The following is a 26,568-nucleotide window of genomic DNA, read 5'->3' on the forward strand; positions in this document are numbered from 1 at the left end:
TCTCATTTTTCAGTGCCATGAATCTCGGTCATGAAACTAGTTAATGAGTTGAGTTTTACATATATTATAGTCACTATAAATGTCTAGAGTAACGTCAAATATTGTTGTAAAATTCACTTCCGGTCGGCAAATACGGCTTATGAGCTGTTTTCGTTGTCAATCGTTTTTCTCAGAAACGGTAAAAGATAGAGTCACCAAAATTTCAGAGTTAATAGATCTCACTTTGTAGGGGTGCAGTAGGAGGGGGGTAAGAATGTCGGCCGTCACTTCCGGTCGTCACCGGAAGTGATTAATAAATCATAAATTTCAAACTTTTTTCTTTCAAATTGAAACCTATATCGGTTTATTAGGTCTCGTTCTAATTCTCAAAAACTATTGACCCCACTGGAAGTTGAATCTCCAACTTCCGGTTATATGAAAGAAAAACTATTCATTCTCTCATTTTTCAGTGCCATAAATCTCGGTCATAAAACAAGTTAATGATTTGAATTTTACATATGTTATAGATATTATAAATGTCTAGTGTGAATTTAAATATTTTTGTAAAATTCAATTCCGGTCGTGAGATATGGGGTGGACATATTCAAACCTTGTTTTTTCAGTTTCTCAATAATGAATATAGATAGACGCTTGAAACTTGTGGAGTTGATCAACTAACATTAGTCCATTGTACACATACATTCAATTTTTTCGTCCGTCACTTCCGGTCTACACCTGAAGTATTTGAAAAATGTCGATTTTCCGATTTCTTCGAGTGATTTCTCAGAGATGGTGGATAGATTTTCTTGAAATTTTCAGGAATAATGTCTTATGAAAGGACCTTCCTATAACTAGTTTTGTTTTTACAAAATTCACTTCCGGTCGGAAAAAATGGCCGATTTTCTGTTTCTCAAAAGGAATTTTGTCCAGCATTTTTCTTGGAAAAGGTAAAATATAGGTTCATCAATTATTCAGGAATTATAAATCTCCGTTTGCAGTCGTGCAGTAGAGGGTTGAACATGTCGACCGTCACTTCCTGTCGTCACCGGAAGTGATGGAAAGAATCGCAAATTTCAAACTTTTTCTTGTAAATTGAAACCTATACTAGTTTATTAAGTCTCTTTCAAAGTGTCAAAATAATATTGACTCCGTTGGTAGTCAAACCAACTACTTCCGGTTTCTTGATAAAATACCTTTTTACTTTTCATCTCTTTGTCACCATAAATCTCGCTTATATTTGAAGTCTTTCATATGATTTTCACATGTCATAAGAAAAGTATCAACTTCTAGAGTTTGGATAATTTTGTTTTTCAAAATTGACTTCCGGTCGGTAGTAACCTACTACTTTTTCTTTGTTTAGTCTACTTCTTTTTGTTGAGAACTCTTCCAGATAGAGACGTGAAATTTTCAGGGAATATAGACAGTAAAGAGTCGCTGTCATTTATAGGAAAACGCATCATAAAAGTACTTCCGGTCATCACCGGACGTTACGAGAAATGAGTAAAAAATTCGATAATACATTTCTCATTCATTGTTAAGGCACATTTTCTGATATATTTAAATGGTTTCCATAGGAACAGAAAGCTCTTTACCGGAAGTGGTCTAACGGAAGACCTACTCATTACTAGTAATGAGTTTCTAGTTATTATTATTATTATTTTTTTTTTCCCTTTCGTCTCCGAGACCGTTGGATGGATTTTCCTGAAACTTTCACAGGTTATAGGGAACGATGGTACCTCGAGGCATTTTTTTCATTTTTTCAAAATTCACTTCCGTTCGTCAGATACGTCCGATTTTCCGGTTTTTGAAAGAAACTTTGTCCGGGGGTAAACTTGAAAACCACTAAAGATAATCGAATGAAACTTTCAGGGATGATAGATCTATTTTCTCTATGGTGCATGCACGTAATATTTTTTGTCGCCGTCACTTCCAGTCGTCACCGGAAGTGATCAAATAAATCATCAATTTCAAACTTTTTTCTTTCAAATTGAAACCTACTTTGGTTTACTATATCTCGTTCTAATTCTCAAAAAATGTTGACCCCACCGGAAGTTGAATCTCCAACTTCCGGTTATATCAAAGAAAGACTATTCATTCTCTCATTTTTCAGTGCCATAAATCTCGGTCATGAAACTAGTTAATGAGTTGAGTTTTGCATATATTATAGTCACTATAAATGTCTAGAGTAACGTCAAATATTGTTGTAAAATTCACTTCCGGTCGGCAAATACGGCTTATTAGCTGTTTTCGTTGTCAATCGTTTTTCTCAGAAACGGTAAAAGATAGAGTCACCAAATTTAGTAGGGGGGTAAGAATGTCGGCCGTCACTTCCGGTCGTCAACGGAAGTGATTAATAAATCATAAATTTAAAACTTTTTTCTTTGAAAATGAAACCTATATCGGTTTATTAGTTCTCGTTCTAATTCTCAAAAACTATTGACCCCACCGGAAGTTGAATCTCCAACTTCCGGTTATATCAAAGAAAGCCTGTTCATTCTCCCATTTTTCAGTGCAATAAATCTCGGTCATAAAACAAGTTAATGATTTGAATTTTACATATGTTATAGACACTATAAATGTGTAGAGTAGATTTAAATATTTTTGTAAAATTCACTTCCGGTCGTGAGATATGGGGTGGACATATTCAAACCTTGTTTTTTCAGTTTCTCAATAATGAATATAGATAGACGCTTGAAACTTGTGGAGTTGATCAACTAACATTAGTCCATTGTACACATACATTCAATTTTTTCGTCCGTCAATTCCGGTCTATACCGGAAGTATTTGAAAAATGTCGATTTTCCGATTTCTTCGAGTGATTTCTCAGAGATGGTAGATAGATTTTCTTGAAAATTTCAGGAATAATGTCTTATGAAAGGACCTTCCTATAACTAGTTTTGTTTTTACAAAATTCACTTCCGGTCGGAAAAAATGGCCGATTTTCTGTTTCTCAAAAGGAATTTTGTCCAGCATTTTTCTTGGAAAAGGTAAAATATAGGTTCATCAATTATTCAGGAATTATAAATCTCCGTTTGCAGTCGTGCAGTAGAGGGTTGAACATGTCGACCGTCACTTCCTGTCGTCACCGGAAGTGATGGAGAGAATCGCAAATTTCAAACTTTTTCTTGTAAATTGAAACCTATACTAGTTTATTAAGTCTCTTTGAAAGTGTCAAAAGAATATTGACTCCGTTGGTAGTCAAAACAACTACTTCCGGTTTCTTGATAAAATACCTTTTTACTTTTCGTCTCTTTGTCACCATAAATCTCGCTCATATTTGAAGTCTTTCATACGATTTTCACATGTCATAATAAAAGTATCAACTTGTAGAGTTTGGATCATTTTGTTTTTCAAAATTGATTTCCGGTCGGTAATAACCTACTACTTTTTCTTTCTTTAGTCTACTTCTTTTTGTTGAGAACTCTTTCAGATAAAGACGTGAAATTTTCAGGGAATATAGACAGTAAAGAGTCGCTGTCATTTATAGGAAAACGCATCATAAAAGTACTTCCGGTCATCACCGGAAGGTACGAGAAATGAGTAAAAAATTCGATAATACATTTCTCATTCATTGTTAAGGCACATTTTCTGATATATTTAAATGGTTTTCGTAGGAACAGAAAGCTCTTTACCGGAAGTGGTCTAACGGAAGACCTACTCATTACTAGTAATGAGTTTCTAGTTATTTATTATTATTTTCTTCTTATTCTTATTATTCCTCTTCTTTAGTGAGAAATTTGTCCGACCGATTTTGTGAAAGTGCTTCGACAGATCCACTCTAAACTTTGTGAGCTGATAGGGGGTCACTAGGAGGGGTGCATTCAACTTTTCAAATTTTCAAAATGGCCGCTGTTTCAAGATGGCGGCAAAAAAACGTCAAAAACTCAAGGTTGTCGGATTTCAACCAAATTGTATTTCTAGGGTAATTTAGTGACCCCAAGTCCATTTCCACCATCAAAATTTTTTTTCAGCCGCCATTTTCAAAATGGCCGCCATATACCGAAATATTTCAAAGTGTTAAAATCTCTACAACATTTGGGTTTTGGGGTAAATGGAGGGTCCACAATTCATTTCTAGCATCAGTATTTCCTTCCAATCAATTTTTAAATGTTTCAAAATGGCCGCCATTGAAGAAAATGGCGGTGAAAAATCAAGTACGTTGGATTTCAACCAAATTCAGTTTTTAGGGTTTTTTGAGAATCCTGAGTGCATATCTGACATCAAAAAGCATTTCTGACATGGGGAGGTGTTCGGAGACATTTGTGTTGGCATCCCAACACAGTTATAGCTCGTTATTATTATTATTGTTCTTTTTCTTACCGATTTTGTGCACGCGATTTCTCAAAAACGGTTGGATAGATTTTCATGAAACTTTCAGGCGAGATATAGAATAGGATTGTCTAGAGCGGTCTTTTTTTGGTTTTGTTAAAATCACTTCCTGTCGCAAATTACGGCTGTGTTTCCGTTTTTCAAAGGACATTTTGTCCGGGCGTTTTCTTATAAACGGTTAAAGATTGTGTCTTCAAACTTTTAGGGATGATAGATGGTGACTTGTAGCTCTGTAATAAGGTTTATCATTGCCATACGTCACTTCCGTCCGTCACCGGAAGTGAATAAAAGAAATGTCAAATTTCAAAATTATGCTTTTGAAATAAAACTTGCAGAGATTAATTCGGTCTCTTTCGGTGTTTCAAAAAATGTTACACTTACCGGAAGTTTAACCAACAACTTCCGGTTTTTAGAGAAAAACTTCGAAAAATTGATATTTCTTTGTCTTCGCATACCTCGCTTATCTATCAGCTTTTTACTACGATATTTACAGATATTTTTGACATTATCCAACTCTGGAGTACCCTTTAATCCTTTTTCAAAATTCACTTCCGGTCGCAAGTTACGGCCGAATTTCAGTTTTTCAAATGACATTTTGTCTGGGCGTTTTCTCATAAACGGTTAATGATTGAGTCTTCAAACTTTTAGGGATGATAGATAGTGACTTGTAGCTCTGTAATAATGTTTATCATTGCCATCCGTCACTTCCGTCCGTCACTGGAAGTAAATAAAAGAAACGTCAAATTTCAAAATTATGCTTTTGAAATAAAACTTGCACAGATTAATTCGGTCTCTTTCGGTGTTTCAAAAAATGTTACACTTACCGGAAGTTTAACCAACAACTTCCGGTTTTTAGAGAAAAACTTCGAAAAATTGATATTTCTTTGTCTTCGCATACCTCGCTTATCTATCAACTTTTTACTACGATATTTACAGATATTTTTGACATTATCCACCTCTGGAGTACCCTTTAATCCTTTTTCAAAATTCACTTCTGGTCGCAAGTTACGGCCGAATTTCCGTTTTTCAAATGACATTTTGTCCGGGCGTTTTCTCATAAACGGTTAAAGATTGAGTCTTCAAACTTTTAGGGATGATAGATGGTGTCTTGTAGATGTGTAATAAGGTTTATCATTGCCGTCTGTCAGTTCTGGCCGTCACCGGAAGTGAACAAAAGAAACGTCAAATTTTAAAATGATGCTTTTGAAACAAAACTTGCATAGATATTTAGGTCTCTTTCGTCGTTTTATAAAATGTTAAACTTACCGGAAGTATAGCCAGCAACTTCCGGTTTTTAGAGAAAAACTTCGAAAAATTGGTCTTTCTTTGTCCTCATATCTCTCGCTTATAGATCAACTTTTTAATACGATATTTACAGATAGTATTAACATTGTCCGTATCTACTGTACCCTTGAGTAATATTTCAAAATTCACTTCCGGTCGCGGGTAACGGCCGAATTTCCGTTTTTCAAATGACATTTTGTCCGGGTGTTTTCTCATAAACGGTTAAAGATCGAGTCTTCATACCATCAGGCATGAATGATGGTGACTTATAGCTCGATAATAAGGTTTGTCATTGTCATCCGTCATTTCCGACCGTCACCGGAAGTGAACAAATTTCTGCTTTTGAATGAAAACGTGCATGGAATAATTAAGTCTCTTTCGGAGTTTCAGAACATGTTAGACTTACATCCTATCTCGTCAGAAATTGGACGGAAGACGTATTCGTTGCTCGCAACGAGATCATTTCTAGTTATTATTATTATTATTTTGACCAAATTTTTCTCGAAAACTATACAGTGGTTTTCAGTGAAACTTTCAGGAAAAATGCATTATATTATGAAAGTTGTTTATCACCAAAAAAAAAAAAAAAAAAAAAATTGGGAAAATTCCATTTCGGTTCCAAGTTATGGACAATCTCTTGATTTTCAAATGGAACTTTGTCCGCGGGTGATCTACAGGAAGGGCCAAAGATATGAAATGGAGATTTATTAGAGATGATAGAACATGACTTATATATTTGCATAAGCACTATTTCGTACGTCGTCATCACTTCCTGTCGCTACCGGAAGCGAATCTAAAAAATGATTTTTTTCAACTTTTTTGTTTTTTAATGTTTTTCTTTGAAGCGAGGTCCTCGCTAGAAAAATGGTTAGCGTGGTGGATTTTCATGCGGGTGACCCGGGTTCAATCCCCGAGATTACTTGAATATTTTTTCCCACTTTATAACAAATGAAGAATTTAAGGTTATATACTGGATACGGAAATAACGGAAGACGTTCTTGTTGCCATGGCAACAAGTTTCTAGTTAAGGTCTTCCGTTCCAGACGGAAGACCTTATAGTGATTCTACTGTTTATTAAGGTCTTCCGTTCCAGACGGAAGACCTTATAGTGATTCTACTGTTTATTACTAAGGTCTTCCGTCTCCTGCGGAAGACCTTACTATTATTGTTCGCGTTCTTCTTCTTCATTATTATTATTATTATTTTCCTTGGTAGTACACCCGTTTTTCTCAGCCATTTCTCGATCGATTTTCACGAAATTTTCAGGAAAGATGTCTTTTGGTGACGAGACTTTGCTTGCAAAATTTCGTGCTTGACGTCACTTCTGGTCAGGAGTTATCTCTCTTTTAGTGACTTTTTGAAGGGCCTTGTTGTCCACACATCTCCTCCGTTAGTTTTGAAGCTAGAGTCTTGAAATTTCTACACAAGATAGAGTAAACATTTTAGAAGATTTGTGGTGGATTCGATTTTACAGGAGGCGATTTGCCTAAAAGCTCGCCTGGACCTGAAAAAATGGATGCCAAAAATTTTGGCCGATTTCGGCGATTTTTGACCTTTGATCTCCAATATCTTTTTTCTTGCAAATATTTTGTTAAGACATGTAGAACAAAAGTTGTGCACATTTACGAGATCTTTTCGAAAATATCATGATTTAGGGGCTAGCCCCTTAAATTGGGGATTTAGAAGGGCTCAAAGTCTAGATCAAATATCTCGAAAATCGTTAATATTTTGGTATAAGTCAATGAACAAAAAATGTTCATCTCAACAATCCAAATCTATTCATATAAAAATTTAGGTCATATGTTACGTAATAAGGGATTTTAAGGGCCAAAACCATAATTTTTTTACCCCTTGTATCTCGAAAACGACAAATATTTTGAAAAGCAATAGAGAACAAAAGTTGTTCAGAATGATGATATGAACAATATGCATATTTCGTTTTTACCCTATGTGGCCCCGTTAGGGAGCTACAGTTTGGCCCCTAAAAATTACTTCTAGAAATAACTCGAGAACGGTAAAGAATTTCTAAATACTTGTTGAACAAAAAATGTTTGAAATGTCATGACCTTTCTTACGATATCAAGCAAAGGGGGCTGACCCTTAAAATTAGGGGCCCAGAAGGGTCCAAAGGTTTATGAGAATATCTCAGAAACTATTAATATTTTGTAATAAGTCATTGAAGCGGAAATCTTCATCTAAACGAGCTTGTTCTTATCAAATCAAACAGTAGGTCATATGTTACGTAATAAGGGATTTTAAGGGCCAAAATCATAAATAATTGACGCCTCATATTTTGAAAACGACAAATATTTTGAAAAGCATTATTGAACAAAAGTTGTTCAGAATGATAATCTAAACAATATGTACATTTCGTTTTTTCCCTATGTGGCCCCGTTAGGGAGCTACAGTTTGGCCCCTAAATATTTCTTGTAGAGATAACTCGAGAACGGTAAAGACTTTCTAAATACTTGTTGAGCAAAAAATGTTTAAAATGACAAGGCCTTTCTTACGATATCAAGCAAAACGGGCTGGCCCTTTAAATTAGGGGTTCAGAAGGGTCCAAATGTTTTTGAGAATATCTCAGAAACTATTAATATTTTATAATAAGTTGTAGAAGCGGAAATGTTCATCTCAACGAGCTTGATCTTATCAAATCAAAAAGTAGGTCATATGTTACGTAATTAGAGATTTTAAGGGCCAAAATCGTAAATATTTGACGCCTCATATCTTTAAAACGACATATTTTTTGAAAAGCATTATTGAACAAAAGTTGTTCAATGTGTCATAACCTATCGATCAACATCAAAAAATGGGTCTGTGGGCCTCATGGCTCGCCTGTAGAGTCGATTTTTGTCGATATCAGTCGATTTCAAAAACTTGTAACTGGTAAATATTTTGTAAGGACATATTGAACAAAAGTTGTTCAGTTTATCGATATCTATCGATTGATATCAAGAAATAGGCCTATGGTCCTACTGGCTCGCCTGTAGAGTCGATTTTTTGTCGATATCGGTCGATCTCAATAACTTTTTACAGGTAAATATTTTGTAAAGACATATAGAACTAAAGTTGTTGAGTCTATAGAGGGTTAACAAATGACATCAAGAAATAGGCCCGCGGGTCTTATGGCTCGCCTGGAGAGTCGAATTTCAAACGAATTTCACCGCAACTTTGCTTCAGAAGCTTATGATATGAAAAATTGATTATATCTAAAGTGTCTTAAAGTCGGAAACTAAATTGGGACTCATTTGTCTTCTCTTTTTTTTTTTTAACTCCGAGTGCATCAACAAATCGGACGGAAGACCTACTCGTTGCTCGCAACGAGATCGTGTCTAGTTATTATTATTACTATTATTTTCCCCTCGATTTCTCAGAGATGGCTCGATGGATTTTTTGAAATTTTCAGGGATGATAGAGAATGAAAATATCTCGAACAGTTTTTTTCATTTTTTCAAAATTGACTTCCGGTCGTTAAATATGTCCAATTTCCGTTTTTTTAGAAAAGATTTTGTTGATCGTTTTTCTCAGAAACGGTAAAAGATAGAGTCACCAAATTTTCAGAGTTGATATATCTCACTTTGTAGGCGTGCAGTTGGGGGTTCAGAATGTCAGCCGACACTTCCGGTCGTGACCGGAAGTGATAAGAAGAATCGAAAAATTAAAGTTGTAGTTGTTGAATCGAAACCTATACCACTTTATCAGGTATCTTTTAGAGTATTGAAAACCGTTGACCCCACCGGAAGTGGAAACGTCGACTTCCGGTAATTAAGGAAACACTTTTTAAATTCTCCTTTTTCAATGCCTTAAATCTCGTTTACTAAACAAGTGTTTGACTTGTATTTAACATATATTGTAAACACTATAAATGTCTAGAGTAGCGTCAAATATTTTTCGAAAATCCACTTCCGGTCGTGAGGTAGGGGGTGGACAAATTCAAACTTTAATTTTTCAGTTTCTCAATAACGAAAATATATAGACGCTTGAAACTTGTAGGATTGATCAACTAGCATTAGGCCATTGTACACATACTTTCAATTTTTTCGTCGGTCACTTCCGGTCTATACCGGAAGTATTTGAAAAAAATGACGATTTTCCGATTTCTTCCAGTGATTTCTCAGAGATGGCTGGATAGATTTTCTTGAAATTTTCAGGAATAATGTCTTATGAAATGACTTTTCTCTGGTTATTTTTGTTTTTCCAAAATTCACATCCGGTTGGAAAATATGGCCGATTTTCTGTTTCTCAAACGAGATTTTGTCCAGCATTTTTCTTGGAAATGGTAAAATATAGGTTCATCAATTATTCAGGGATGATAAATCTCCGATTGCAGGCGTGCAGTAGGGGGTTGAACATGTCGACCGTCACTTCCTGTCGTCACCGGAAGTGATTGAAAGAATCGCAAATTTCAAACCTTTTCTTTTAAATTGAAACCTATACTAGTTTATTAAGTCTCTTTGAAAGTGTTAAAAGAATATTGACTCCGTCGGTAGTCAAAACGACTACTTCCGGTTTCTTGATAAAATACCTTTTTACTTTTCGTCTCTTTGTTCCCATTAATCTCGCTTATATTTGAAGTCTTTCACATGATTTTCACATGTCTTAATAACAGTATCAACTTCTAAAGTTTTGATAATTTTGTTTTTCAAAATTGACTTCCGGTCGGTAGTAACCTACTACTTTTTCTTTCTTTAGTCTACATCTTTTTGTTGAGAACTCTTTCAGATAGATACGTGAAATTGTCAGGGAATATAGACAGTAAAGAGTCGCTGTCATTTATAGGAAAACGCATCTGACTAATACTGCCGGTCGTCACCGGAAGTTACGCGAAAGGAGGAAAAAATTCGATAATATATTTCTCATTCATTGTTAAGGCACATTTTCTGATACATTTAAATGGTTTTCGTAGGAAGAGAAAGCTTTTTACCGGAAGTGGTCTAACGGAAGACCTACTCATTACTAGTAATGAGTTTCTAGTTATTATTATTTTTCTCTGGTACTTTTTTGTCCGGTATTGTTCTCAGAAACTACAAAAGGGATCGATATAAAACTGTTCAGGATGATAGTATAGCGTTTGTAGATGTGCATAGTTATAGTCATTTTGTTGGCACGTGCATGCACGCACGCGCACATGTGCTGTAATTTTGATACAAAAAATGGAAAATCAGAATATGATAGCGATCGATATGAAACTTAAATACGATAGTAATATATCACTTGTAGATATGAAAAATAACAGTTATTTTGTTTGCGCGCGGACGCATGCGCGTGCACGTGCATTACAAAATTTGCACACTAACTTTGGAATCAACTTTTTTGATGTCCATTGAAATGTCATGATATTCATATCATAGGTAGATATTTGGACCCTTAACTGATTTGCATGGTCAAAATTACCAATTTGCACGCGCATGCACGTGCGCTTCATTTTGATTGGAAAATACTGAAACGTTTGTAACAATCTCATTTATAAAGCGAATCGGATGATATTCACAGAATACGTAGACAATATGTGTATCTATATATTGTTGTAACACAAAATGCCAACGCACACGCGCATGCGCGTGCAACGTTTTTGAAATGTTCAATTTTTAAAGGACGATAACGTTTTTGTTTTTCATCATATTCTATTGATATTAGGGGTTTAGATGTCTCTTGGTACTCCTTACAAATTGCTGTTGTTAGAATTACTCCTCAGCACGTGCATGCACGTGTGCTGAACTCTGATTGGACGAATTTAAAATTGATATAACTTCCTTATATTTGGTGGAAATGTTATGACATTCATACTGTGGGTATATCATACAAATGCCTGTTGAACGACATCAACAACAATTCGGAATCATACACGCTTGCGCGTGAATTCACGTGCAACGCTTTCTTTCATTTCTTGGTACTGAAATGACCATATTGAACAGACTACATGTAATTAAAGGCTAAAATAAAATGATTTTTTGCTATATATTCGCAAGGACATCACTTTTTAATAGGGGGAGGTTTGGGGAACATATGTAACGGTCCCGTTACAATTACAACCAGTTCTAAATGTGCTGGTCTTTGTTGACGGCTAGAGAATGACAACGTTCGATACTAATAATCGAACCATTCATGCATAATGAACTGATTGGCTCCTTCATTCCAGCTTGAAAAACATATATAGAAAATATTGACACGGATACATTAATACAATATTTTTTTCCGCTTTTACTCTCGAATCGTGGAAACAGTTAAATATATATAGCATATATATTTATTAAGACTTTTTATTACTTGCTTACCTTCACGTTTCTCCTTTAAGTAAAAATAGAACCGAATTGGAAAGAACATAATGTTGATAGGGGAAGGTATTCTCCATTGATAGTCAATGATGACGGTGAACCTCTGAAACCGCCATAGTTTCTCAGAGTTTTCCTGTACTCGCTCAAACGTGCAGCTAAATATATAACAGTAATATTCGTTATATATATATATATATATATATATATATATATATATATATATATATATATATATGTATATATATATATTACAGAAGTATTTGTCATCCGATATGTATAGTAATTCTACATGTTAATGATTAAAAGGATATATAATCATGTTTAAAGATCATGAGCAATGTTTTCTTCATAAAATATACAAAAAATATCCATCATAATGAAATTATGATATTGTATATAAATGGTAGATGCTGAATAGGCAAGATATGAATGTCCCTGCTGATCTCCAAGCTTGAGAGTCTAAGAGTCGTGTACAAACGAATTAAAACAAATTGTACTTTTGTTCTCTTGAATGCAAGGTGAAGATAACGAACAGTGATCAATCTCATAACTCCTACAAGCAATACAAATTAGATAGTTGGGCAAACACGGACCCCTGGACACACCAGAGGTTGAATCAGGTGGCTAGGAGGAGTAAGCATCCCCTGTTGACCGGTCACACCCGCCGTGAGCCCCATATCCTGATCAGGTAAACGGAGTTATCCGCAGTCAAAATCAGTGTGCCAAGAACGGCTTAACAATCGGTATGAAACACGTCAGACAGCATTTGACCCAATGCGAGGTTGTATTGACGAACTAGATCGTTATAACGACCATAGAATTTGCGAAATGCTGACTTCAATCGAGACTGTTGAAATCCCTGTACCATCAACTTGTTTGTCAGTAGCTTACCTCGATTTAAAAACTGACTATACCCAGAACAAGCTCTTGCATATCGAATCAGTTGAGATATATAAACACCATATGCAGGTGATAATGGAATATTGCTACATAAATGTGGGAAGTTGACGATGGAGAAGCTGAAATCATCCCGTTTGTCATACAGTTGAGTTGTTAGTTTGCCGTTAATGTCTACTTTCAATAAAATATCCAAGTATGAAGCAGAAGTGGACGACTCTGTGGTGTCCTTTATTTCGAGCTCACAGGGATATATCAAATCGACATATGAATGAAAGCTATCATTGTTAATAGACAAAACGTCATCGATATATCTAAAAGTCGAATTGAAGGTCACAGCGAGAGATTTTTTCTTCTCACGTAGAAGTTTTTGAATAAATAAGTTGTGAAGAGAATTTAATTACATAAAATTATTAAAGTTTAAGGTGAACCTTATGCTGAATTACTAATATTTACGCAAAATATCATCAGGGTTTAACGTTTCTTATCTTTCACTTGTGCTGAGTCAATGTTTATTCACGATTGAATTTGTTATGCTAAATGTCTATGTACACGGGGGAGGGAGGGGGGGGGGGGGCAATTTCAAGGTCACAATATAATATAAATTTCTGCGGAGTGCTTGTTATATAACAAAAACCGGAGACTCATATAATTTCAAAGAGAAAAAAAAAAAAAAAATTCAGAAGCATTTGTCAAAAACATTTACTGATATACAGCCTGAACACTTGATACGTGCATCTCTCGTAAATAACAGCAAAATATTATGATATATTTCCAGCGATAAGACATCGTGGCGTGCAGTTTTATATAGTGTGATATCAGATAATACAAAACGCACCGGGGTACATTTTTGTGCACCATCATGATTCTCCTCGGGAAGCTGCTTCTTATAAAGGACATCACATAGTCGGCCACTTCTGCTTCATATTTACATATTTTATTGAAAGTCGACATCAACGGCAAACTGACAATTCAACTGTATGACAAACGGGATGCTTTTAGCTTGTCTATCGTCAACTTATCACCTAAAAGAATACCAGAGTGAAATATCCAGAATGAATGGGGAACCAAACGAATAGTGATCAATCTCACACGCAATACAAAATAGAGAGTTGGGCAAACAAGGACACTTGGACACACTAGAGGTGAGATCAGGAACGTAGGAGGAGTAAGCATTCCCTGTCGACCGGTCAATGTCGCTGTGAGCCTTACATCATTATCAAATAAACCGAGTCATCCATAGTCAATAACAATGTGCCAAGAAGGACCTCACAATCGGTTTGAAACACGACAGGCAGCATTTGACCCAATGATGGGTGTATTGACGAACTAGATCGTTATAACGACCATAACATTTGCGACATGTTGACTTCAATCGAGACTGTTGAAACCCTTGTACCATCAACTTTTTTGTCAGTAGTTTGCCTCGATTTAAAACTGACTATACGCAGAACAAGCTCTTGCGTATCGAATCAGTCGAGAGATAAAACACCATATGCAGGTGATAATGGATTATTGCTACATAAGTATGGGAAATTGACGATGGAGAAGCTGAAATCATCCCGTTTGTCATACAGTTTAGGTGTCAGTTTGCCGTTAATGTATGCTTTCAATGAAATATCTAAGTATGAAGCAGAAGTGGATGACTCTGTGATGCCTTTTATTTCGAGCTCATATATAGTTTGTAATTAAACATTCTGATGACAATGAAATTGGTGAAAAGAGGTCAATCAAAATGAAACTCTTTCTAGATCTGCAATATAAAGATGTAAACTAGTATACGAAATATTGGGTCATTATATACTAGCAAAGCAAATGAATGTCCGGGAAAATGATGAAATGAAGGTGTAACACAACGTTCCCCAGACATTTCACTGTAGGGAATAAAATTACCTGAACATGGCAATAACGAGGTTAACCAGGAGGAGATTGGAAAACAACATGTAAATTGCTGAAATGGCTGACACTGTCCAGTCTTCTTGAGGACAACGCTCTTTGGAAGGATCATTCTGCCACACTGATGTCACATTTGAACAGTCTGATAAATCCTTTCCTAAATATATAACATCTTTTCACTGTTTAATCAAAATGGTTTTTTTTTAAATATTTTGTCAAAACATTTCAATGGATATGTTCCATACAATGATACTATCCAGTTTAAATCATCTGCATAATGTATATTCTATAGGTCTTTTATATGAGATAAAAAGAATTACCTTTCTCTGACCTTCACCTAGACATTTACATTTCTCGACAACGTTTATTTCTTAGCAATGTTCATTTTTATCCATATGTCAATTCAATATATTCTGGTAAACTCAAAATAAAAGACACCAAAGTCTTCCACTACTATGTGATATGTAGGTATCTAATGGAAAACAAATGTTAATGACAACTTGATTTTATGACAAACAAGATAATTTCGGCTTCTCCATCATCAATTATCATACCTATGTAGCAACCTTACTTTATTAACTGTATATTATGTTTCAGGTGATACGATACGCGAAAGCATGTTCTGTGTATGATCAATTTCCAAATGGAAACAAACAACGGACATATGAGTTGATGTTATAGGGTTTTCAACAATCTTGTTTGAAGTCAGTTTCTTGCAAATTCTATGGTCTTATAATGATCTAATTTGAAAAAAAAAATGACATTGGATTGAATGTTTTCTGATGTGTTTCATTCCAATTGTTAGGCCATTCTGCATAAACTGAGTTTATCTATGGATTAATTCTTTTACATGATCAAAATAAAAGGCACTCGGCCAGTCAACAGGGAATGGTCACCCTTTTAAGGTACCTGACCCCACTTCTGATGTGACAAGGACTCCGTGTTTGCCTTACACTTAACTTTGTATTCATAATGATTTGAGAGATTAATGTATGCTTAGTATGTTCACTTCTTCATCGTAATCACAATGTTTTCTGGTTCTCATGATATAAAAACACCGCTACACGTCTATAACGTGTATTGCACGTCCTTCAATTCACGAACGCGTAAAATGAAAAGTTAATAGATAATAAACCTACTATACATAAACATGTGGAATTTACGTTACCTTCCAAAAACTCATTGTAGGATTCTCCATAAAGTTGCCAATAAGGGTAATAAATGATGTCCCAGATCCTCCATTCAGTCCAGCTTCCATTCCAAATTGTCTGATGATCCGGCCACAGGTTGGCATGATAATACATCCCTACCCCTACCACAACAAAAATTGTCAAAGCCAAGAATCTCAGCAAATCCTTCAACTGAAAAATGATGGCGTTGTTAAATTATGTGCATACGTTTCAAGAAAGTCAATAATGCATATGAGGATTACTGCAAAACTTCTGTACGAATTCATTAGAAAACGTCAGAGTATATAGCATGTACAAAATCAAATACTTGAAAGGCTTACTGTATTTTCAAATATATACCATACACAACTATTAATCATATGCTGGTATATAAAGTATCTAAGTGACACTTTCACTTTCCACTGCATCTAAGATATTACCTTTCCTAAATCTTTCCATCAGATCTAACTGTCAATTCAAAAGTGCAATGCCTTTTGTTACACTATATTAGATTATACTAGGAAGAAGTGTGTAGAAATTTAAAATACTTAAATATGTTACAACTTATCTCTGAAAACATTACCATTTCTTTTATCATTATAAGAGTTGGTCCCATGTGTCTGTTAATGAGGAACACTTCCAGAAAACGCAGGTACATGGCCAGCAGAGATAAGGAAAACATCCTTCTGGCTATAGTGAACGTCGTGGAGGGGTAGAGATGACGCACACACAATGCCACAATAAGCAGAACATACGAAATGAGATCGACAATGTTCCAAAAGTTGTAGAAATGCCGTTTTATCCTAGATGATAAACCTCGATAGGATTTGAATTTTAAACCACCCTGTTGTAGGGAGAGAGAAAGCCAAATGTAATTTACTGGTTTACTATACCACATAAACTTATATGTATACTTTAATGAAAGGTGAATATAACGAAAAGTGATCAATCTCATAACTCATATAAGCAATACAAAATAGATAAATGGGCAAACACAGACCCCTGGACACACCAGAGGTGGGATCAGGTGCCTAGGAAGAGTAATCATCCCCTGTTGACCGGTCACACCCGCCGTGAGCCCCATATCCTGATCAGGTAAACGGAGTTATCCGTAGTCAAAATCAGTGTGCCAAGAATGACAAAACAATCGGTATGAAACAGACAGCATTTGATCCAATGATAGGTTGTATTTATATGATTTTAACAAAACCTAATGCACCAAACCACCAAATATTATTTTACCTAAAGAGAATGACACTGACACTATTGAAATATTATTGGTTGAGCATATCTCGTGATCAAGCATACATATATCACATAAATTTCCATAAACTTTACATTAAGTTAAATCGTAATTATTGTGACGTCATAACACACCCATTTCGCAGAAGGAGTTCTTATGCAGCAATTTATTATAAGCATATGTGTCATCGCCAACCATGGAAGTTATCAGCATTTGGAGTGAAAGGAAACATAATGAATGGTTACCGTATCACTTTATTCTTTATTTCGCAGAGCTGCATTGACGGTGACTGTTAGGAATTTTTCATCTACATATATATGAGCAGATGCAGATTTATTCTCTCGCAATTTCAATTGCATTTGTGTATCCTTCCTTTGTTTCGATTTCAAAAACAATTCATTACATGAATGTTCAGGAGATATGCAAATTTATTAATCCAAGAAAAATCATATTTTCCTTGGGTTATATTTTTTTTACTTGGGTGCATAAATTTTTATATATCCATCGCTATCATTCCTTTAATATACAAACGTATACACCCTTAGATCAAATGTGTTTTATTTTTGTACATTGTGTTACCTTGATCTTCCAAATATTGATTTTCTTCTATTTATTGAAAAAAATAGAGGTTTTTGAAAATTTTGAGGAAATATCATTAAGTGGTAACGTGGTTTTCTTTCTAAATTCCTCACAATTCCAAAAGTAAGACCTTGGTAAACATAGTGAGAGGTGTGCGTAGCACAATGATGCTGATTCTCAGCAATTTTCTTGGATGCTTTAAATGTTGCTGAACTTGGTCAAACGTGAAAATATTTCACACATAGAACTCTACCGCCTGCCACAGAGTTTGCGCTAGGGCCTTATTCATACGCTTCAAAGAAAGTATGTTACAGCTTCATGATGGCTGAAATTACCTTAAGCAATGTTCTACAAACCCTGGCTTAAGAAAAAAAAAACACCCTATATTCTTGTTTACCATCTCCGGTACACAGTGTCACTAATCCATTAATATGTCCAGAATAGGATATGAAATTATAGTTTTACATATATTTCATGTATCATTTACAATACGTTCTACTCCAACCATAAATTCCGAAAATAACACTTCAAAGGTATTCATCACTTGAAACCAATATTAATTTGAAATCGATTTTTTTTTCAGGAAAGGTTCAATGGAACTATAAGGTACGATTGATCTATTTTCAGTAACAATTATAGATAACTGTGATTATTGAAACTCAATGGGTAATTGCAGATGTATTATGGATCTCTTCTGAAGTTGAGAGGATACTCACAAAACAACTAAGGATCTCTTCTATCAAGTCTCCGGCTCCCCAGAAATAGACGTAATACTCCAGAAATCTTGCTCGGAAGTTGTCGTAATACTCAGTACTAACACTTGTCAATACAAAGTCACTGTACATCATCAGTATACTGAAGAACATCACCTAAATGACAAAACTGACTGCTTTAAGAAATTTTACTTTGTTAAACACCACTGATTCCACGCACAAGTACTCTGAAGTTGAAATAAAAAATATGCTAGAGTTCCTCATTGACAATATCTTCGTGGTCTTTGGTGATCAGGTCTTACAACAGTCTGTTGGAATTCCCATGGGCACGAATTGTGCTCCTTTGTTAGCTGACCTGTTTTTATATTCATATGAAGCAGAATTTATTCAAAAACTTCTGCGTGAGAAGAAAAAACCTCTCGCTGTGACCTTCAATTCGACTTTTAGATATATCGATGACGTTTTGTCTATTAACAATGATAGCTTTCATTCATATGTCGATTTGATATATCCCTGTGAGCTCAAAATAAAGGACACCACAGAGTCGTCCACTTTTGCTTCATACTTAGATATTTTATTGAAAGTAGACATTAACGGCAAACTAACAACTCAACTGTATGACAAACGGGATGATTTCAGCTTCTCCATCGTCAACTTCCCACATTTATGTAGCAATATTCCATTATCACCTGCATATGGTGTTTATATATCTCAACTGATTAGATATGCAAGAGCTTGTTCTGGGTATAGTCAGTTTTTAAATCGAGATAAGCTACTGACAAACAAGTTGATGGTACAGGGATTTCAACAGTCTCGATTGAAGTCAGCATTTCGCAAATTCTATGGTCGTTATAACGATCTAGTTCGTCAAGACAACCTCGCATTGGGTCAAATGCTGTCTGACGTGTTTCATACCGATTGTTAAGCCGTTCTTGGTACACTGATTTAACTGCGGATAACTCCGTTTACCTGATCAGGATATGGGGCTCACGGCGGGTGTGACCGGTCAACAGGGGATGCTTACTCCTCCTAGGCACCTGATCCCACCTCTGGTGTGTCCAGGGGTCCGTGTTTGCCCAACTATCTAATTTGTATTACTTGTAGGAGTTATGAGATTGATCACTGTTCGTTATCTTCACTTTGCATATAGCATACAAAATTGTAAACAGGACAAACACAGCCTCAGGGGTTACACAGCAGACGTTGGATTTGGTGTTAAGGGAGTAAACACAACATCCCCCCCCCCCGCTGTGCTATCAAACCCGTCATGAACACTGCTTTATTGTAATTCATAATCAAAATCAGGATGAAAAAAAGGTCCTAACAATTGATAATAATATTTAATGTGAATCATCAAGGTACAACAGAGAATATATGAAAACACATATATCATCTTTGGAATTACAAGACATTGGATATTCATGATAAGGTATTTAATGCTTTAGCCACACCTTATTCCCAGGTATCCATGCAATTTAATTGAAGCATGAAAAAAAAAGATAACGAAAAAAAAAATCAAACGAACAAAGAACTCTGAACATACCAAACATGTCTAGGAGGAATAAAAGATGGGATCAGGTGTCCAGGAGGAGTAAGCGTCCTTTATCGACCGATCATACCCGCCATGAGCCCTATATCTTGATCAGGCAAACGGATTTGTACGTAGTCAAAATTAGTATGCCAATAAATACCCCCTATTTGCCAATCACATCCTCCATGGACATGTCATCCTGAGCAGATAAACGGAGAAATTCGTCTTCAAAGTTAAAATAAAAAACGGCCTAACAATAGGTTTGAATCATGTTCTACAGAATTTAGCCTAATAGCAGGTTGTATTTAGGAATACGTTAATGATAACGACTAAAGAATCTACCAGTACCCTCCCCTCCCCCCCCCCCCCCCCCCCCCAGCGTGTTTCATAAAAAGTAAAATAAACGAACAGTGATTAACCTTTGAATTTCTATTTTTAAAAACCCACAAAATTTTGAATCTGACAAATACGAACTCCTTGAAAAGTGAAGAAAACAAACAGGGATTAATCTCTTTGGCAAACCAGAGGTGCAATCAAGTGCCTATGGATAATAAGCATCCCCCCATCGATCGGTAAACCAACCATGATAAAATAAAGGGAGAATCAGTAAAGTCAGCGTGTAAAGAATGACCTACCATTTTTTTATGAAACACGCCAGAAACACTGACCCAATGACAGATTTTATCGATAAATTAAAACATATAACAAATCAAAATTTCCCATCCACAGCAATGCTTGGTTGTTTTAAGGATTTAATTTTGTATGATTTGTAAAATTTGTTATTGCTCATTATCTTTTTTTATTAATTTAGTTATCAATAGTCTACCTCGGTTTAAAAAAAAACTGATCGTACCTGGAGCATAACTTCCGTGTTAATAAACGTCCATGTGTGTAACTAAAATATGAACAGCTATCAATCTCAACTTCTATATAGAATACGAAATTGATAATTGGTCAACATGAACCCCTGGCTATAATGTAACAAAGGTAAAATGAAGTATCTAGGAGGAGTGAGCGTCCCCTGTCGACCTGTCACATTCACCGCGAGCCACATATCTTGATCAGACAAATCAGTGTGTACAGAACAATTTAAGAAAGTCACCACAGAGTTTTCCACTTCTATTTCATACTTAGATATTATTTTAAAGTATATTAACGGCAAACTAACAACTCAACTTCATAACAAACGGGATGATTCCAGCTTCTCCATCGTAAACTTTCCCATATTAGATGCCTAGGAGGAGTAAGCATCCCCTCTCGACCGGCCACACCCGCTGTGAGCCCTATATCCTGATCAGGTAAACGGGGTTATCCGCAGTCAAAATCAATGTGCCAAGAACGGTGTAGCAATCGGTATGAAACACGTCAGACAGCATTTGACCAAATGATTATATTGACAAACTAGATCGTTATAGCGACAATATAATTTGCGAAATGCTGACTTTAATCGAAACTGTTGAAACCCCTGTATCATCAACTTGTTTGTCAGTAGATTGCCTCGATTTCAAAAATAACCAAACGAAAAATAAGCTCTTGTGTATCGAATCAGATGAGATATATAACACCATATGCAGGCGATAATGGAATACTGCTACATTAATATGGCACACTGATTTTAACTATGGATGACTCGGTTTACCTGATAATGATGTAAGGCACACAGCGGCAGTGACCGATCGACAGGGAATGCTTACTCCCCCTACGTTCCTGATCTCACCTCTGGTGTGTCCAGGTGTCCGTGTTTGCCCTAATTTCTATTTTGTATTGCTTGTAGGAGTTATGAGATTGATCACTGTTTGTTACGTTCCCCTTTTATTCTGGAGTTTTCACTCTGGTATTCTTTTAGGTGATAAACACATCTTAGTGGGAACTCAAAGACTAATATGAAAGGTGAAGATAACAAACAGTTGCAACATAAATATGGGATGCTGATGATGGAAAATTGAAATTATACCGTTGTTCATATAATCGAGTTATTAGTTTGCCGGTAATGTCTACTTTAAATAACATTTCCAGGTATGAAGCAGAAGTGGACGACTCTGTTGTGTCTGTTTTTTAGAGCTCACAGAGATATATCGAATCGATATATGAATGAAAGTTATAGTTGTTAATAAATAAAACGTCGTCGTTGGCAATGTGATGAACATTGTTTATGAATAAAACGTCATTAATATATTCAAACGTCGAGTTGAATGCCACATCAATACATTTTTCTCTTCATGCAGAAAATTTTGATATCAAAAGATGTCAGCTAATAAAGGAACATAATTTCTGCCCATGGGAATTCCAACATACGTCGAAGATATTGTAAATAAGGAACTCCAGCAGGTTTTGATGTAATTGTGTGTAAAACGGGATAGATTTAACAAACTATTTTTAATAATTGTTCTCTAGTTATAGATATTTCCTTTTCTCTATTTTTGTTGAAGAAAAAACTGTCTACGATGGGAAAAAGGTAGCTTTTAATATAACATGAGGGATGACCATTTCATTTTATTTTTAAAGAGTTATTCTACAATCCACATTTCATTTACACCACTTTTGGCATATGTTGTGGTACAATACGAATACTAGCAGTCAGGGATTTTCGTTCATATTGACGCAACATATACAACATCTACCATTATCAACGAAGCACTCTTGGACGGATTATGTATGAAGAATAAACTCACTGCAATGTATGCACTGTTTATATACTTACAAAATTGCAGACGTATTTCGTTAATGGTGCAGTGAAAAACTTCCATGGCTTCTCTCCGATAGACTAGATCGACAGAAAAAAAAGTAGCATGAAAATATTCTACATGGCAGGTTTGGCTTTCTACATAACTGTTGGTGAAACTGAACAAAGTAATCCGCCATCAAAGTGTGTAAAAACGGCCTAGTAATTGGCATGAAACAAACCAGACACCATTCAAGTCCACGACAAGTTATAAAGACGAGCATTGACAGAATGATGCCGAAACAGCGAAATAAAAGATATCAAAACCTTACACATATAAATGGCCAGGTGTTTGGAGGCAAGCCGTTGTACCATATGCTATTCATGTTTTTCTGCGAACAGGTGTGAGCAACGATGTCATACATGAAATTTTCGTAGGCAAACATCAAAGGAGTGGATTCAATTCCCCATACTTTCCGTTCATAACCCATCAGTTTCTTGGCGTCATTCATTTTCTCGTCGTACATCCTGTCCAGTAAATCTAAGCAGCGTTTTTGAAATAGCCTGTGACAAGAGGAAACATTATTATTTCATGACAAAACTAGTTCTAATTGTATTGGGGACCGTTACATATGCTCCCCAAACCTCCCCCAATTAAAAAGTGATGTCCTTGTAAATCTATCACAAAAAACATTTTATTTTAGCCTTTAATTACATGTAGTACGTTCGATATGGTCATTTCGGTACCACGAAATGAAAGAAAGTGTTGCACGTGCATACACGCGTACGCGTGTATGATTCCGATTTTTGTTGATGTCGTTCAACGGGCATTTGTATCATGTATCTACAGTATGCATTTTATAACGTTTCCACCAATTATAAGGAAGTTATATCGATTTTAAAATCGTCCGATTACTGCTCAGCACACGTGCATACACGTGCTGAGCAGTGACTTCTAACCACAATAATTTGTAAGGAGTACCAAGACACATTTAAACCCCTAATATCAATAGAATTTGATGAAAAACACAAACGTTATCGCCCTTTAAAAATTGAACATTTGAAAAACGTTGCATGCGCGTGTGCGTTGGTATTTTTTTGTTACACCAATATATAGATATACATATTGTATACGTATGCTGTGAATGTCATCTCATTCGCTTTATCAATAAGATAGTTACAGACGCTTTAGTATTATCCACTCAAAATATAGCGCACGTGCATGCGCGTGCAAATTGGTAATTTTGACCATGTAGATGAGTTAAGGGTCAAAATATCTACCTATGATATGAATATCAAGCCATTTCAATGAATAACTTATTTTTCATATCTAAAAATGCTATTCTACCATCCTAATTAGGTTTCATATTGACCCCTTTAATATTCTGATTTTCCATTTTTTGTACCAAAATGGCAGTGCAATTGCGTTCGCGTGCATGCACGTGCAGACAAAATGACTACAACTATGCACATCTACAAACGCTATACTATCATCCTGGAAAGTTTCATATCGATCCCTTTTGTAGTTTCTGAGAACGCTACCGGACAAAAGGTACCAGAGAAAAATAATAATAACGAGCTGTAACTGTGTTGGGATGCCAACACAAATGTCTCCAAACACCTCCCCATGTCAGAAATGGTTCTTGATGCCAGATATGCACTCAGGATACTCAAAGAAATCTAGAAACTAAATTTAGTTGAAATCCGACGGACTTGATTTTTGGTCGCCATTTTATTCAATGGCTGCCATTTTGAAACATTTGAAAATTGATTGGAAGGTTGAATTCCGACGGACTTGATTTTTGCAGCCATTTTCTTCAATGACGGCCATTTTGAAACATTTGAAAATTGATTGGAAGGAAATACTGATGCTAGAAATCAACTGTGGACTATCAATTTACCCCAGAACACTAATGTTATAGAGATTTTAACACTTTCAAATATTTCTGTATATGGTAGCCATTTTGCAAATGGCGGCTCAAAAAAATGTGATGGTGGAAATGGACTCGGGATCACCAAATTACCCTAAAAATAGAATTTGGTTAAAATCCGACAATCTTTAGTTTTTGATGTTTTTCGGCCGCCATTTTGAAACAGCGGCCATTTTGAAAATTTGAAAAGTTGAATGCACCCCTCCTAATGACCCCCTTATCAGCTCACAAAATTTAAAGTGCATCGGTTGAAGCACTTTCATATAATCGAGCGGACAAATTTCTCACTAAAGAAGAGGAAAAATAAGAAGAAAATAAGAACGAGCTATAACTGTGTTGGGATGCCAACACAAATGTCTCCGAACACCTCCCCATGTCAGAAATGCTTTTTGATGCCAGATATGCACTCAGGATTCTCAAAAAACCCTAAACACTGAATTTGGTTGAAATCCGACGGACTTGATTTTTGGCCGCCATTTTGTTCAATGGCGGCCATTTTGAATCATTTGAAAATTGATTGGAAGGAAATACTGATGCTAGAAATGAATTGTGGACCCTCCATTTACCCCAGAACCCAAATGTTGTAGAGGTTTTAAATCTTTCAAATATTTCGGTATATGGCGGCCATTTTGAAAATGGCGGCTCAAAAATAAATTTTGATGGTGGAAATGGACTCGGGGTGACAATATTACCCTACAAATCGAATTTGGTTGAAATCCGACAACCTTGATTATTTGACGTTTTTTGGCCGCCATCTTGAAACAGCGGCCATTTTGAAAATTTGAAAAGTTGATTGCACCCCTTCTAATGACCCCCTATCAGCTCACAAAGTTTGAAGTGGATCAGTCGAAGCATGTTCATAAAATCGCGCGGACAAATTTCTCACTAAAGAAGAGGAAAAATAAGAAGAAAATAATAATAAGAAGAATAATAAGAAACGGAGCAAAAACAATATGTCTCCGACACTTTGTGTTCGGAGACATAATAATAAGAAACAGAGTAAAAACAATATTGTTTGGGGAACATAATAATAATAACTAGACACTCATTACTAGTAATGAGTAGGTCTTCCGTTAGAACACTTCCGGTAAAGAGCTTTCTATTCCTACAAAAACCATTTAAATGTATCAGAAAATGTGCCTTGACAATGAATGAGAAATGTATTATCGAATTTTTTACTCATTTCTCGTAACTTCCGGTGACGACCGGAAGTACTATTGAGATGCTTTTTCCTATAAATGACAGCGACTCTTTACTGTCTATATTCCCTGAAAATTTCACTTCTCTATCTGAAAGAGTTCTCAACAAAAAGAAGTAGACTAAAGAAAGAAAAAGTATCAAAACTCTAGAAGTTGATACTTTTTAAGACATGTGAAAATCATATGAATGACTTCAAATATAAGCGAGATTTATGGAGACAAAGAGACAAAAAGTAAAAAGGTATTTTATCAAGAAACCGGAAGTAGTTGTTTTGACTACCGACAGAGTCAATATTCTATGGACACTTTGAAAGACAGTTAATAAACTAGTATAGGTTTCAATTTAAAAGAAAAAGTTTGAAATTTGCGATTCTTTCCATCACTTCCGGTGACGACAGGAAGTGACGGTCGACATGTTCAACCCCCTACTGCACGCTTACAAACGGAGATTGATCATCCCTGAATATTTGATGAACCTATATTTTACCTTTTCCAAGAAAAATGCTGGGCAAAATTCCTTTTGAGAAACAGAAAATCGGCCGTATTTTCCGACCGGAAGTGAATGTTTTAAAAACAAAAATAATGATAGCAAGGTCATTTCATAAGACATGATTCCTGAAAATTTCAAGAAAATATATCCAGCCATCTCTGAGAAATCACTCAAAGAAATCGAAAAATCGACATTTTTTCGAATACTTCCGGTATAGACCGGAAGTGACGGACAAAATAATTGAATGTATGTGTACAATGGACTAATGCTAGCTGATCAACTCTACAAGTTTCAAGCGTCTATCTATATTAATTATTGAGAAAGTAAAAAAACAAGGTTTGAATTTGTCCACCCCATATCTCACGACCGGAAGTGAATTTTACAAAAATAT

At 35.6% G+C, this 26,568-nt stretch overlaps 1 protein-coding gene across 5 annotated transcripts in view; it reads right to left on the reverse strand.

Annotated features, from left to right (window-relative positions):
• Nucleotides 1-26,568, reverse strand: part of LOC125661866 (transient receptor potential cation channel subfamily M member 2-like) — a 113,387-nt gene that overhangs the window by 36,796 nt on the left and 50,023 nt on the right. For 4 of the 5 annotated variants that reach the window (XM_056146381.1, XM_056146380.1, XM_048893991.2 and 1 more), the window contains 7 exons: nucleotides 22,890-23,121; nucleotides 22,597-22,659; nucleotides 18,368-18,520; nucleotides 16,413-16,673; nucleotides 15,829-16,021; nucleotides 14,658-14,817; nucleotides 11,868-12,022 (listed from right to left, as the gene is read on the reverse strand). In XM_056146381.1, the coding sequence (XP_056002356.1) occupies nucleotides 11,868-12,022; nucleotides 14,658-14,817; nucleotides 15,829-16,021; nucleotides 16,413-16,673; nucleotides 18,368-18,520; nucleotides 22,597-22,659; nucleotides 22,890-23,121 (1,217 nt within the window). The remainder of the gene's footprint in view (nucleotides 1-11,867; nucleotides 12,023-14,657; nucleotides 14,818-15,828; nucleotides 16,022-16,412; nucleotides 16,674-18,367; nucleotides 18,521-22,596; nucleotides 22,660-22,889; nucleotides 23,122-26,568) is intronic. The other variant, XM_056146382.1, reaches the window with a different exon arrangement.

The sequence above is a fragment of the Ostrea edulis genome, chromosome 8, assembly GCF_947568905.1.
Source record: "Ostrea edulis chromosome 8, xbOstEdul1.1, whole genome shotgun sequence".
NCBI lineage: Eukaryota > Metazoa > Mollusca > Bivalvia > Ostreida > Ostreidae > Ostrea > Ostrea edulis.